The sequence below is a fragment of the Sorex fumeus genome, unplaced genomic scaffold (genome assembly GCF_029834395.1).
Source record: "Sorex fumeus unplaced genomic scaffold, SorFum_2.1 ptg000039l, whole genome shotgun sequence".
NCBI lineage: Eukaryota > Metazoa > Chordata > Mammalia > Eulipotyphla > Soricidae > Sorex > Sorex fumeus.
In genome coordinates, this window is record NW_026606096.1 from 28,669,231 (window position 1) to 28,684,874 (window position 15,644).

Genomic DNA, 15,644 nt, shown 5'->3' on the forward strand with positions numbered 1-15,644 from the left:
TTATTTGTTCTCCTATTGTATTGAGGTTCCCAAGACCTCCAGAATTGATGAGTCACATAGGCAATATCTTTGCTCATGGCAATAATGTCATAAAAGTAAATGAAGTGAATCTGGCAAAAAAGAAAAGGCCTCTGGGACAAAGTCTGGAGGGAACCTGATGCGAGATTCTACATCTTTCCTGGCAGGTCACAGAATGCTCTTAACTTCCCCAACAACCAGCTATGACCACATGCGTGAAATATTATCAACCAGGGAAACCCATTAGGACTGGTCACATAGGCATTTTTTTTTCTAGAAATTTTGGCACATATCAAACTTCCAAATTCCTAGAAGACAAGTATAAGCCATACTCTTGTATCAGTTTAGAGAATGGTGAGAACTCTCCTGAGGTCCAAGTTCCTGGATGACAGCAAGGACTGACCTTAAAAAAGTCCTTTCCAAGGACAAGCAGTCCCACAAAGTGGATTACTAGACCTGAAATCCTGAAAAGGATATACTGAAGAAGCGCCTTTATTAATTATCCCAATAGAGCTCCAGGATATAAGAAAGTTGAATTTCATACAGCAGTGTATAAGAGCAGTAGAGTGCCAGAGAGTATCTAGGGAATTAACCTCATTCACATTAAAATCAGGTTTTTCTGAATTTTATTATTAGAGTCATTAGGTAATGCATATATGCTGTGGATTAAGAAAAAGACTTGGCATTTGAAGAATTTGAAATAGATGAGGGAAGATAGGAACAGCTTTAGTGGTACAAATTGCTGCCTCTCCTCAGAGCCTGTCAGCTCCTTCCCTAGGGATAGTTTCTTCTGTCTGGGGCTGCTTTTCCCCCTGAGAGCTGCGTGCTTCTGCCTTCCTGTCTTTTTGCCCAGGGCCACTTTTCTCACTGAGACCTGGCCACAGCATTATCTGAAACTGGAAATCCCCCTCCCACCTCCCCACTAACTCACACCAGAGGCCCTCTCCTCCTCTTCCTAGCAAAAAGCTATCTCTTCATACCTCTACGACTTTGTATGCTTATGTATTTGTTATGACAATATTTGACCCAAATAATTTATGTATTTCCTATAAGAATAAGGAAATTGGCACAGGTGAAATCTTCAGTATGGCATCTGAATTTTTCTACTCTGTTGGTTTTTTTAATTTCCAAAGTAGCCAGGGCTGTCTCTAAATGGTTCTTTTTCTGATAGCAGTTGACTTGGTTATTTTCCTCCTTTTGAATGTTTTCCTCTTTGTGAGTAAATCAGGAACCTGACAAATAATCCTCTTGTTAAAGGTTTCTCCTGTAACAAGGAAAATATGCATGAAGTGAAAGCATTGTATTCATTTGAAAGAATGAGAATTTCCCCCTTTCCTTTAAATTCTCCCTTTCTTAAACCAGTGGGTCTTAGTATATTACAGTCATCTTCTCTTGGTTGTTTTATGCAAGATTTTCACTGTCACTCATTGAATTTGCTTTTCTTTTTTCAAGTAAGTGGGAGTGTATTATCACTGAATTAAGCATGTTGTTTACTTGCAAAGATACTGTTAAAGTGAGGGCAATAAAAGTCATTAATCAGGGCCGGAGTGCAGTAAGTAGAGCGGGCATTTGCCTTGCATGTGGCTGACCCAGGTTCAATCCCCAGAATCCCATATGGTTTCCCAAGCACTTCCAGGGGTAATTCCTGAGTGCAGAGTCAGGAGTAACCCTGAGCATTGCCAGGTGTGGCCCAAAAACAAAAAACAAAAAAACAAAAAATAAAACCTCATTAATCAGTGGCTAATGGATTAGAAAATACATTTAACACTTTGGATGGAGGAGGACTGATGCTCCTGCAAGCCTGTTACAAAAGAACACAGACAGATTTAGGGTTCAGAACCTTCTTATCTGACCATTACTAGACTTAAGACCTTAAGGCTCACTTTTTTTCTCTCTTCAGCATCTTCATCTGCAAAATGGGTAGGATATTACCTTGCAGAGTGCTTTCTAATGGTAATGTCCACAGAGACAGAAATATTCTGTTCATGGCCACATGTGACTCCACATATTGAGCTTTAGATATATAGCTATTGTAACTGAAGGATTACTGTTTTCCTTAATTTATTTGTAGGGGTTTTGGGGGCCACATCTGGCCCTACTCGGGGACTGCTTCTGACTCTATGCTTGGTAGTCATTCCCAGCAGTGTTTGGGGAACATGCAGTACCAGACTTGCCTGTACGTCAGCCAAGCACCCTAGCCCCTGGACTGTTTTCTGCCCTCCATTTTTAATTTTCTTTGGTAGGTGGAGCACAGCGGTGTTCAGGGCTTACTCCTGGCTCTGTGCTCTGAGGTCCCTTCAGCAGTGCTAAGGAAACCAGATGGGATGATAGGGGTTGATTTTAAGTCAGCTGCATGCACAGCAATTGCCTTAACTCCTGTACTACCTCTTAGGCCCCTCAGTTTTTAATTTTAATAACGATTTAAATTCAATCACTGTCTGTGGCTGTTTAATAATGGACTGTGTGAATCTACCACATAGATGTTGAGCTGAGAAATATAGTGAATAAATTGCTGGTATGTAGAAGATACTTAATAAATGCTACCTGTTATTGTAATTATTTAGTATTATCTTTATTAAAAGTGTTCAGTAAAATTAGTTGATATCTGATAATTCGTTAATTTTCTGAGGTTTGTTCTGTGTAATTATTTTAGCAATATAATTTTTGTGTGAATTTTTTGTAATTCTCATTTTCCTAAACAACCACCGAGTTACAAACTTCCATGGTTTGGAACCCCGAAGACAAAAAATAATTAATGAATTACTGCTATTTTCCCAGGTTTACATGAGGATCCACAAAACCCACCTCCTCTTCCTACTGAAAAGCCTATTGGAAACACGTACAGTGCAGTGACTGGAAAACCCAGTAGTATTGACAAAACTAGAAACGTGGTAAGTGATCATTAAAGACTGTTATGGGTTGAAAACCAAGCTCAGCTAATATTTTTTTAATAAAAAAAAATTAATGTTGGGCTATGCCCATCCAGCTGCGCTCAGGTCTTATTCCTGACTCTGTGCTCAGGTGTCACTCCTGGTGGACTCAGGACACTCAGGACACATACAGTGCCAGGGATAAAACCTGGGTTCGCTGTGTGCTATCTTTCTGGGTTACCTGCTGTACTATCTTTCTCATTCCTCTGATCTAACTTTTTTTTTTTGGGGGGGGGTCACAACTGGCGATGCACAAGGGTTACTCCTGGCTCATGCACTCAGGAATTACTCCTGGCGGTGCTTGGGGGACCATATGGGATGCTGGGAATCAAACCCGAATCAGCTGCATGCAAGGCAAATGCCCTCCCCGCTGTGCTATTGCTCCAGCCCCGCTCTGATCTAATTTTTAATACTCAAATGATGTCTAAATTATTTTACTACTGCTCAGATTTTAAAAAAGCAACCTTTATTACAAATCAATTTCTAAGTCCTATGCACATGTTGGGGCCAGAACGATAGCACAGTGGTAGGGCGTTTGCCTTAGGCACAGCTGGTCCAGACTAGCCAGGTTCGATTCCTCCGCCCCTCTCGGAGAGCCCGGCAAGCTACCGGGAGTATCTCGCCCGCACGGCAGAGCCTGGCAAGCTACCTGTGATATATTCAATATGCCAAACACAGTAACAACAAGTCTCACTAAAGAGATGCTACTGGGCCCGCTCGAGCAACTTCATGAGCAACGGGAGGACTGTGCGACAGTGCTACAGTTCTATGCACATGTTAATGTGATATTCTGTAGAACTGCACTGTCCTCCCATTGTTAATCAATTTGCTCGAGCAGGCACCAGTAACATCTTACAACAAATTGTGAGACTTGTTGTTACTGTTTTTGGCATATCGAATACGTCACGGGTAGCTTGCCAGGATTTGCAGTGCAGGCGGGATACTCTCAGTAGCTTGCCTGACTCTCCGAGAGGGGCGGAGGAACCGAACCCGGGTTGGCCGCGTGCAAGGCAAACACCCTACCCGCTGTGCTGTCGCTCCAGCCTCAATGTGATATTCAATATTCTAAAAATCAAATATAGAACAAGTGAAATAGGTCATTTTATTTTACTTCATCATAAAATAATTTTGTCCTATACCAATATGATGGCATTACCTTTTATTTTGTTTCGATTTTGGTTTATTTTTGGGTTCTTTTTTCTGCTTTTTGGGTCATACCCGTTGATGCTTAGGGGTTATTCCTGGCTCTGCATTCAGGAATTACTCCTTGCGGTTCTCGGGAAACCATTTGGGATGCCAGGGATTGGACACAGGTTGGCCACATGCAAGGCAAATGCCCTAACTGCAGTACTATTGCTCCAGTTCCTATGTTGGTTATTGGGCCTCCACTGTGTTTAGGGATTACACCTGGCACTGTTCTCAGGGATCACTCCTGGTAGAATTTGGTGAACTGTATGGGGTACCAAGGATCAAATCTGTATTGGCTGCATGCAAGGCTAGCACCCTACCCACTTACTATTTTTCTAGGCCCCTCTTTTTTTTTTAAGGCACTAAGTTGTTCAGGCATACAGTATCCCAACAACAATCCTTTCACCAGTGAGACCTTTCCTCCACCAGTATCCCGTGTTCCTTTCCACCACCATCCCCAGCCTGCTTCCGTAACAAGCTTTGATTTTAATTCTATTTTAGGCACCAATAAGCACATTTTAAAGTTTGGGTACAATAGTTTGGGCCTCCTAATTACAGTTTTGTTGACTTTGTGTTTTAGTTACATTGATATATACCATACCTCTAGATGTATATATAGATATATCTGAGGCACTTCACCCTTCTCCTCTTTTTTACCTCCTCTCTGCCTTTCCTTACATCCCTCCTCAATTTCTTTCCTTCCCTAGCCTTCTTATTTCTAAAACATAAGGTCTAGGGTAATCTAGGTACCCCCATTTGATACCTTGCATTTCCTTGTCTTGTTTGTATCCCACAGATAAGATCATACAGTATTTGTCCTTACTCTTCTAGATTTCTTCATTTAACATGATATTCTCCAGTGCTGTCCAAGTTGCAGCAAATTGCATGATTTCATCATTTCTTGAAGCTGCATAGTATTCCATTGTGTATATATACCACACTTTCTTTATCTACTCATCCGTCATTGGATACCTAGGTTATTTCCATTTCCTAAGTGTTGCAGTGAATAATGGTGTGTGTTTGTCTTTCGAATGAATGCTTTTGTGTCTTGGGGTAGATATGAAGTAATGGAATTGCTGATATATCTCACCATGTGTTGAAAGTCCTGGCCAAAGTATTTACTAAGTATTTTGTTGTTAATTGAGCCTCCAGTGTTACTGTTTTTGTTTGTTGAGTTTAGTTGCCTTTCGTGCTATTTTTCCATGTAATTTGGTGTGTTCCTACTAGAATTTCAGTACTGAAGAATTTGGAGGTGTTGTGCAGCCATATTAATGCAGCGCATTAAGTGGTCCAGACACTTTAGGATCTTTGGTCTGGGCCAATGAGTTGAAAATACTCTGGGGTTCTCAGCCTGGTTACCAGAAGTATCTGAACTTTTTCATGATTTGGTGTCGCTGCAGTTTTAGTGAAGCAGTAGAATTGAGCTATTGATGTGGCTGCGAGGTGGGTTGTGGGTATGGCTGCCTAGCCTCTGCAAGGTAAGGCTCCCATCCTGAGGACACCCTGAAGTTCTTAGCAAGGGTCATGGGGAAGGCGGGGGGATGAACCAGTGTTTTCATGAGTTGTAGTTGCTTGGCTTGTGTTTCTTTGGAGATTTACTCATGAATTGGTAGAGCATGGCCGTGTGGGTGAGTCAACATCTGATTTTTTATTATTATTTTAACATTAATACATTTCCCCATGGGTTGAAGCCATAGCACAGCAGGTAGGGCATTTGCCTTGCACGCAGCCGACCTGGCTGACCCAGGTTTGATTTCTTCGCCCCTCTCAGAGAGCCCGGCAAGCTACCAAGAGTATCTCGCCCACATGGCAAAGCCTGGCAAGCTACCCGTGACGTATTCAATATGCCAAACACAGTAACAAGTGTTACAATGGAGACATTACTGGGCCTGCTTGAGCAAATCGATGAACAACAGGAGGACAGTGACAGTGACATATCCCCATACTTTAAAAAACTCATATGATAGATTATATTAATGGTTTATTTCAGAAGCCAATTCTTAAAGTCTTTGAACCAATTTTTTGTTCAGATTTTAAAGTAGTTTTACTTTGTACATTAACTATGCTTAATATATGTGCAAACCCATCTAATCATCTAGGGAAGAGAAATTTTTCTGAAGAAGATATTAAACTGAATTATCCAGTGTCACATTAATGAGATTTTTCTGAAGGCTGAATTAAAATTTAGTCATCACTTGCATTTTCAGAGCACTTGCTAATAAATTTTTATAAAACCAGGTTTAAAAAATCACGAAAGAAAAGATAGGGCCTCTACCTTGCTATTGCTGAATAGGAAAATCTATTATTTCCACTTAGAGAAAGTTACTTGAAAAGGTTTACCGACTTCTACTCTAAAGAACTATTAAAAAAAATTGAGGGGCCATAGTGATAGTACAATGGGTAAGGTACTTGCCTTGCACACAGCAAATCTGGGTTTGATCCCAGCATCCGTTGTTGCCTGAGCACTGCTAGGGGTGATTCCTGAGTGCAAAAGGAAGGAAGAAAGAGAGAAGTTAAGAGGATGAATAGGCATACATGTCCTTCATTAAATCATGTAATGGGCTTTTTAGATCATAAAACTCTTAAAATACTGGATAGTAATATGTTAAGCAGTTCATAGGCACTTTGGGCATTTTTTTGCTTTTGTAAGCAAGAAAGGAAGTTAAAATAAACTAAAACCGCCTGGAGAAGTACTACATTCATAATTGTACTTGCACTTCACGTTAACTAGATAAGGAAAACACTTTTTACAAAAGGAGTCAACACATCTGTGTTGTATGTAATAAATGCCTGAAGAAAGTAAAGATGAGAAACAGATAGGATCAGTGACTTGACTGAATTCACATGTAGAGCTTTCCAAAGCCAGATAGGGAAATCTGTAGAGAAAGACCTTTTGTTTAGGAATTATAATTACTTGAGCCAGAGAAGTAGTGCAAAGGTCAAGGTGATTGCCTTACATATGGTGATCGCCACTGCATATGATCAGCTGTGCACTGCCAAGTATGGCAAACAGGAAAAGGAATTTTAATTACTGAATGATTAATATTTCACCTGTGTGAATAAGCTTTGAGTATCCGAGAACTTTCCATCCCAGAAAAAAAAATGGCTGTAATTTGTAAAATCTTATTTTCTACACTTAAATGTTGGAACACTCCAGAGAGTGGAACATGAGATATTAGACTCATTCCATTAACAGGAGCAAATGTTTCTGTGTGCATTTTTTGCCCACCATGGGAACCCATGTCCCCCAAGTGCCTTCCTTAAGGAAGCTGCCAACCATTGCAGGAATGCTAAAAAAATGCTGTATTTGTATAGTCAAAGCTCTAACACAGAAGCTGGCTACTGAGAGGAAACACATTCTGTCCATGGAAGGGGTCTGAGGCTGATTATGAATTTTGGACAGATGTGATACCAGCTCTTAGAAAAAGAAGAGAAGAATTAGAGAAGAATTATCTGCAGAAGCTGCCCAGTGATTCCAACAAACTGCATAATGATCTTGGAAGAAACACATCTTTTGAAAATACAGGAGGAAAATGGGGAATTTTTTTAAAATTTTGGGTATAAAAAGAATCTTACTAGGGCTGGAGCGATAGCACAGTGGGTCGTGCATTTGCTTTGCATGTGGCTCACCCGGATTCAATTTCCTGTATCCCATGTAGTCCCCCAAGCACTGCCAGGAGTAATTCCTGAGTGTATGATCCAGGAGTTACCCCTGTGCATCACTGGGTGTGACTCAAAAACAAACAAAATCTTACCCTAGCAGATAAGCAGAAAGATGGCATCTGCAAAGACAGTTTAAAGATTTTATAGAGAAAAGTCATATGAAGCAAATGTCTTAAAGACATTCAGGTGTGGAATATGGAAGAGGAAGAAAGCTCTAATCAATAATCTTCTAGTGACTGAAGAGACAGTACAGGAAGTCAGGTACTTGCCTTGCATCCTACCAACATCAGTTCAAATTCCTGACACCACAGAAGGTCCCCCAGTTACTGCCAATGGTCATCCTGAGTACTTCTGTGTGACACAACCCCCCCCCCACACACACACACACACTGCTTAAAAATAAAAAATAAATAATTTTCCAAAGATTTTAGCAGAGCCTGTGCACCAATCTGAAACTGAACAAATCTAAACTTTTGCAGCAAACCATTTCCCTCATACCAGCATTTAAAAAGGGCTAGATACAGCAGTGCCTTTCAGAATATTTCTGATATCTAGTGAGTGTTGGGCATGCTGCCATTTTCCTTCTCCAACCCTCTGGTCTACAGTGTGCTTCTTCGGAGGCTGGAGTGATAGTACAGCAAAAGGGCATTAACCTTGAATGTGACTGACCTGGCTTTCACCCTGGTCCCCTCTGGTCTGTCATGCCCACCAGGAGTGATCCCTGAGTGCAGAGCCAGGAGTGAGCTCTGAGTACTGCCAGTTGCAGTATAGCAGTAAATAAATAGATTAATAAAATGTGCTCATTTGGGGACTATAGAGATAGTACAGGGGTTAAGGCACTTGCCTTGCATGCAACCAACCCTGGTTCAGTCCTTGGCACCACAGGTCCCCTACTAGGGCTGGAGTGGCCCAGGTAATCCCAGGCAGTGCAGAGCCTAAGTAGCACCACACTCAGACCCTCACACTGAAATGCAGGCCCTATTGGCCAAGAATTACTGGGAGGGGCCTCGGGCTTCCTGAGCAGTACTTGGGAGACCCTAACTACACACACACACATGCACACGCACACACACATGCACACGCTCAGTTTAGAAAATCAAGAAATTAAAATGATACTTAGGCCCCCCACCAAAGTGTGCTGGCATATATTTTTTATAGTATATCCTCTCTAACTTTCCGTGTCACATTTATACCTCTACATTTTTTAATTTAGCTCTTAATTATTAAAGTATCTAACAACCATGTAACACTGTAGCACTGTCCTCAGTTGTTCATTGATTTGCTCAAGCGGGCCCAGTAACATTGTGAGACTTGTTGTTACTGTGTTTGGCATATCGAATATGTCACAGGTAGCTTGCCAGGCTTTGCCTTGCGGGCGAGATACTCCAGGTGTCCAAGAGGGGTGGAGGAATCGAACTCGGGTTGGCCAGGTCAGCCGCATGCAAGGCAAACGCCCTACCCGCTGTGCTATTGCACCAGCCCTTACAACCACAATTCTGAGAAAAGCAAAAGTTCCTAGCCATCTGCTAGAGTATTTTGTTTGGTTTGGTTGTTTTAATTTCAAAGGTGTTCATGGAAATATTTTCTTTTGTGGGGCAGAGTGATAGTCAGTGGGTATAGAGTGCATGTCTTGCATGCAGCTGACTCAGGTTCAATCCTCTGCACCACATATGCCTGAGCCCCACCAGGAGTGATCCCTGATAGAGCCAGGAGTCAGTCCCTGAGCTCAGCTTAGTGTGAAACAAAATCTTTCAAAACAATTTAAATATAAAGTGGTTTTGGGGGGAAGGTTAATTTGGGGGTCATACCAGGCAGAGCTCAGAGGTCACTCCTGGTGCTGCTCAGGGACCATAAGCGGTACTGGGGATTAAACCAGGATTGGCTGCATATAAGTCAAGTGTCTTAACCCCTATACTATCTCCCTGACATAAGAAATAAGCTTTTTGATTGTTATAGCAATTTTTGTTAGGAGGAATATAGTCAGCTGCATATTTATAAGGCATGGATTATGTTCTGAAATATTGCAGGGTTTATGAGCTGATGACTTGCTTCACTACATTAACTGAACTCATTAGTGAAACTAAGTTTTAAGGGCAAGCTTAATTTGTTTTTAAAAATGAGATTTTAAGACATTGAAACATTTAAGTGATAGTAGTGCTGGTGATTAATCATTTGGTATTTAAGGAAAAGCTGTAAATATTCTATCTAAATTAAAAGCCATGGAAGTAGCTTCTGTTTTATAAAATATGAAAGAATGCTGCCCAGTTTAGCCCAAAGATTCCCAAGATGTAGTTAAGCTTCCATTTTAAAAGAGTGCAAGTATAATTCTAAAGGATTCACATCTTTCCCCATTTAGAGGTTTTGGAGAAATATTTCTGAATGTCATAATAGGAAAGTTGGAAAAATGATTCAATCTGAAGAATTTAGTGAGGACATTTCCCTTTAAAAATGAAAAAGTTTTGGCTTTGATGTCCTTAAACTTCTCATTCAAGAGAAGATCATAAGTATTTTCCATGTATTATACTCATATCTTAGCCCTTGGACTACAGCATGTTCACAGCAGCTACTTAGTTCAATAGTTTGAATCCTTTGGCTTAGAGACATCTGTCTTTCTTATCTGTCTTCCTGTTGAGCTCTATACCTCGTTTCTCCCGTCTATTAGGCTAAATAATTCCACCCCTCTCCATCTTATTTTTAACATTATTCCCCCTTTACTCTTTTCTACAAACTTTCTAAGTGCATTCCATCTCTCTGCTGGGGTAGTCTAAGCTCTTTGCTTTCTTGCTCTCCTTTCAAGTCATCCCTTACCTGTCTTTTATGTTCACACCTCCTTTTGATTCAAAACCCATTCCACAATGTACAAACCATCCAGTGATGATAGATCTCACTGTTGCAAGAAAAACAAACTACTCACCAAGTCACTTAAATGTCTAAATGTAGGAGCAGTGCATATCCTCTGTGCAGTCCATGTGGTGTGAGGATGATTTAAACATCATCTTTAATTCCTCAAGAATCTGCTGGTGCAGAATCACACAGGCAACCTGCGGTTGACTGGGCAAGCCAGCCCTGTTTTTACTTGTATCAGGATATAGACTATTTGTTTCTTTACTTCCTCCCCTCCCTTTCCTATGCTGTTACAATGACTGAGGCTTATATACATGTCTGGTCATGGCACCTGCACATTTAGTTACCATGTCTGCTGGGGGGAATGTACACAGGTTGTAGAGCTTAGACCGCACTCAGCCCCAGTGTTCCATGCTGGTTGTGGGTTTTTTTTCCCTCTCTCTCTCCCTCCCCCCCTCTTTCTTACTTTCTTTCTCACTCCTTCCTTCCTCTTTCTTTCTTTCTTTCTTTCTTTCTTTCTTTCTTTCTTTCTTTCTGTTTTTGTTTTTATTTTGGATCCACACCTGGCAGTGCTAAGGGTTCAGTCCTGGCTCTGTACTCAGAATCACTCCTGGTGGACTCAGGGGACCGACCATAAGGGATGCCAGGGATCACACCCAGGTCAGCTGCAAATATCTCTCCAGCCTTGGCTATGTTTCTATGAGTATGATCACACTCATGTAGTTGTGGTGCTCACCAGGGTTACACTTCAGGGCCACAGTCCCTGAACTTTTTGGCCCTCACACACTGGCTGTGACCCAGCCAGAGACACTTGTGGTACCAGGAATTACAGACAACAGAGCACTTGGCATATTCAGGGGCACCAGGGATTGAACTTTCAACCTTACCCTTTGCTGGGCAGTTAATGTTAGCATCTAAGTTATTCCTGAGGTTCCATGACATGGACATTTTCCATAGGAATAAGTTACTCAGTAATCAGAATTTTTAAAAGCCCATATAAATTTTACATTCTCACATACAGATCTAGCCCTCAAATCCAGAACTACTCCTGATAACCTTAACTAAAAAGCATTTTTTGTTATTTGTAGGAATCCAATCTTGCTAGTCAAATAGGAGTTTCTCTTCGAGGACCCCCAAGTTTGCCACCACGGTAAGTGTGGGAAAATTTAAAAAGTAAGTTGGAATAAAACTAATGACCTGGAGACTGAACTCCTTCTTTTAGTCTTCAAGACTCAGCATTGTTGACCTTTGATCTTTTTGTAGTTATTTTTTCACTCAAGCCATCAGTCTAGTCTTACTCAAAGCATATCGTAGAAATTCTGTTCTCTCTCCCTGTTCCACTCCCTCTCTCCCTCTCCCTCCTCCCAGTCCCTCTCTCCTCTCTTTTTCACCCTCTCTCCCTGTCTCCCTCTTCCTCACTCCCTCTCTCCTCTTTCCCTCTTTCCATATCCTCCTCTCTTCCTGTCTCCCTCTCCTTCATATAAGAAACATGCTTGATTTTTGTCATTTCCACAGAGTCTTCATAGCTCCAAGGAGACCTGTTCTTCAGAGTTTCACAAAGAGTATTTAAACAAAACTCTGTGATGCTATCAGAAGACATTACTATATTGGAAATTATTTTTATCTTGGGAATTAATGAAAGCTTTCAAAGTAATAGTCATCTTATCTCGTTTTCAGAACCAGCTTTTCTTATATTAATCAAAATTGAATTTTTAATAATTCTTATAACATGAATATTAGGGAAGTTATCAAACACCAATTCTTTTTCCTAATCATGTATAAAATTACATCACATATACCCGACATCTTCGAATCAGGCTTTGGTAAAAGTGCTTGGTGTCTTGAAATAGTCGTGGTGTATTTAAGAAACAACAGGGCCTTCGAGACCTCATGAAAGTAAATGCTTGTTTGTCTTGAACTAATGAATCTCAAGTGCCAGATTAGAAGAAGCTGAAACATCATGACATTTCCTCTAATAAAATAGTGTTTGACACCACAGTCATTTCCACAAAAATGACATGCCTACATGTTCTCAGTAAATTGTATTCTATTCTACGAATAGAAAGCACGCGCGTGTGTGTGTGTGTGTGTGTGTGTGTGTGTGTGTGTAAGAAAAGACAAAACAGAATGAATGAAACACAAAACAGAATGAATGAAAGACAAAACAGAATGAATGAAACACTGACAGACTACATTGACTTTCAGACCTGTAAATGGAAAAGTTATACCAGCTCGACAGCCTTCGTCCAAGGGGCCTCCTGAGAGACCACCTCCTCCCAAACTTTCTGCAAGCAGAGCATCAACAAAAAGACTGCCTTTCAATCGGTCCTCTTCTGATATGGATCTTCAGAACAAACAAAGTAACTTGGCATCTGGACTCACAAAAACCAAAAGCCAAGTCTTTAAAAGTCAAGATCCGGTGCTACCCCCTCGCCCAAAACCAGGACACCCTCTCTACAGAGAAAATACATGGTATATATAGCTGTGTGTGTGTGTGTGTGTGTGTGTGTGTGTGTGTGTGCGCGCGCGCGCGCGTTTGTTCTGCGACACAAATTGTCTCCAAGCACCTCTTAAATTGAGTGCAGTGAAAATAATAGCCCCTGAGCACTGCCAGGTGTGGCCCAAAAATAAAGAAATGATTGTGGTAAGAGATTTGTCTTCAGCATTTATAGAATCTCTTTTTCCTTAGGAAAAGACAGTGAGACAAATGTGGATTTGCCCCAGAACCCTAAGAGGAGTGCTTTAGATAAGAGCATGAGAAAACGTAGATCTTTAAAGCACTTTTCATTATTAGGAGAAATAGAAGAAAAGGAAGCAAAGCAGACAGGAATTGTACCCTACTATCTGGCTTGACCAAATGGAAGTAAAAAACATTTCCCATGTAATCCAAAAACATAGGCTGTATTGATAGAAATAAAGGTCAGACTTTATGGTTTATGTCTCATAATTATCTTACCTACAGACTAAAAAAGAAAAATTCTTATTAGGATGAATTTTTTCTTTCTGTAAAACCTAATGACCCTGATCCATTTGATACTAGTTAGAAGTTATCATAAATAAGATTAACTAAGATACTAATTTTGTTCTTTTCAGTCTCATACCTTGAGCCTTTGTCTCCATTTCCTTCATGTGGAAACATTTATGTGGTCTCTTTGGTCAGATTAATCTAATAAATTTTTAAAAATAAAAAATGATAAGAGGAGGACTATTTGTACTTTTAAACAATTAAATGATAGCAGATATTTTAAAAAGCAATTAATAGTGTTATACATTTCCATCATTATTGTCACTTAAAGTCATTTGAATTTTTTAAACCACCCTAAGAGATGTATGATAGACTGTAATATATTTCTATGTCTTCATGTTTTTTGATTGATGATTTTTTGAGTGTAGGTCACACCAAAAGTACCCAGTGGTACTCAGGGAATATTCTTGGCTCTGTTCAGATGTGACCTCTTGAGACTTTGCTTGAGGGGCTCCTACTTGGTGCTTGGGGATCTAACTCAGTTGGGTAGTATGCAGACAAGCATCTTACCTCCTGTACTTACCTATGATCCCAATTGATTTAATTGCTTTATACATGTTAAATAAGTTATTTATCCTTCACATCAGCCCTGTGAGGTAGATGCTATTACTACTTGTGCTCTGCAGATGAGGGGGAAAAGATAAGATTAAGGGGGCATAGAGATAGTACAACAGGTGAGGCACCCACTTTTATGCAGCCAACCAGGATTCAACCCCCAGCACCACATATGGTCTCCCAAGAACTGCCAGGAGTGATCCCTGAGCATAGAGCTAGGAGTAAGCCCTGAATACAGACAGTTGTGACACAGAGAGAGAGAGAGAGAGAGAGAGAGAGAGAGAGAGAGAGAGAGAGAGAGAGAGAGAGAGAGTGTCGGAGGAAGAAATTAAATAATTGATTTAGGTTTACAGATTAATTCAGGTTTACAAAATGGATTAAAGGTGGAGCTAAATTTTGAACACAGAACCGTTGAATCGGAACCATGTTCTTAATCATTATGTCTTATTTAAAGATAGTGTTATAGTTGTTAAGTCTCTACCTCCTTTGACCATTCCATGTTAAGAGCTTATTTAGGTGGAGCCAGTTTTATCCAGAGCTGTATGTCAGTAAAATATTTGAAAAATTGGATACAGGGTGATAGTACAGCAGGTCTATTTCTTGCCTTGCACATGACTGACCCCAGTTCTATCTGAAGCACTACATATGGGCCCCTGAGCTCACCAGGAGTGATGAGTGATTCCTGAGTGTAGAGCCAGGAAGGAGTAGGCCCTGAGAACCATTGGCTTTCCCCCACTGCCCCGTTACCCCTCTCCCCTACCCCCCCCCAAAAAAAAAAAACTAGAAAAACTAACGGGTAGATTGAAAATGATATGTTAGTGTGGTGTGTCACATCATGAAATAATTTTGGAAGTTCCTTTCTTTACCTTATGGCTATCCTACCCTTAAACGGCTAGCCAGGAATATGGGTACGTTGGGGGCACTAAGACATTACAGGGATGCTGGTAGGTGGCACTACCCAACCCAGTCTGAAAGGGCCACCGCCTTTGTACTCTACATCTTGGGATGGGCCACACAGTCTTCCCTTTTCTTGTTGGAAATTATTTCCTTGTATAGTCACATTCCAAGATAGGAGTTTTCTATTATGAGGCTCATTCAGCTGCCAAACTTTGCCAAAGCAGGAAACAGAGTCCCCTGGTAGGGAGAAAAGTTAAAGGTCAAAGCCTTTCTAAGAATAGACTGAGCTGAGTGGCTAGGACAGGCAGTGAGTTGGATTTAAGTAGACACTCAGTATCAGAGACTCTGGCAGAAGATGAGATTCAATGGGAAGCCGCCAGCCAGGCAATGCAGAGAAGGCCCAAGTCTCCCCTTGGCCTCAGAAGATAGCCACTGAGCACCATGCATTAGAGACATGCTGTGACAGGCTGTGAGGTCACCCGGGTGGGGTGACCCTGGTCTATAGAATAGAACTTCCTGGTTAA

At 40.9% G+C, this 15,644-nt stretch overlaps 1 protein-coding gene across 1 annotated transcript in view; it reads left to right on the plus strand.

Annotated features, from left to right (window-relative positions):
* SH3D19 (SH3 domain containing 19) overlaps positions 1-15,644 on the plus strand; it is a 199,603-nt gene that overhangs the window by 151,130 nt on the left and 32,829 nt on the right. The window contains exons 9-11 of the mRNA XM_056119057.1: positions 2,797-2,909; positions 11,732-11,793; positions 12,849-13,103. Coding sequence (XP_055975032.1) covers positions 2,797-2,909; positions 11,732-11,793; positions 12,849-13,103 — 430 coding nt within the window. The remainder of the gene's footprint in view (positions 1-2,796; positions 2,910-11,731; positions 11,794-12,848; positions 13,104-15,644) is intronic.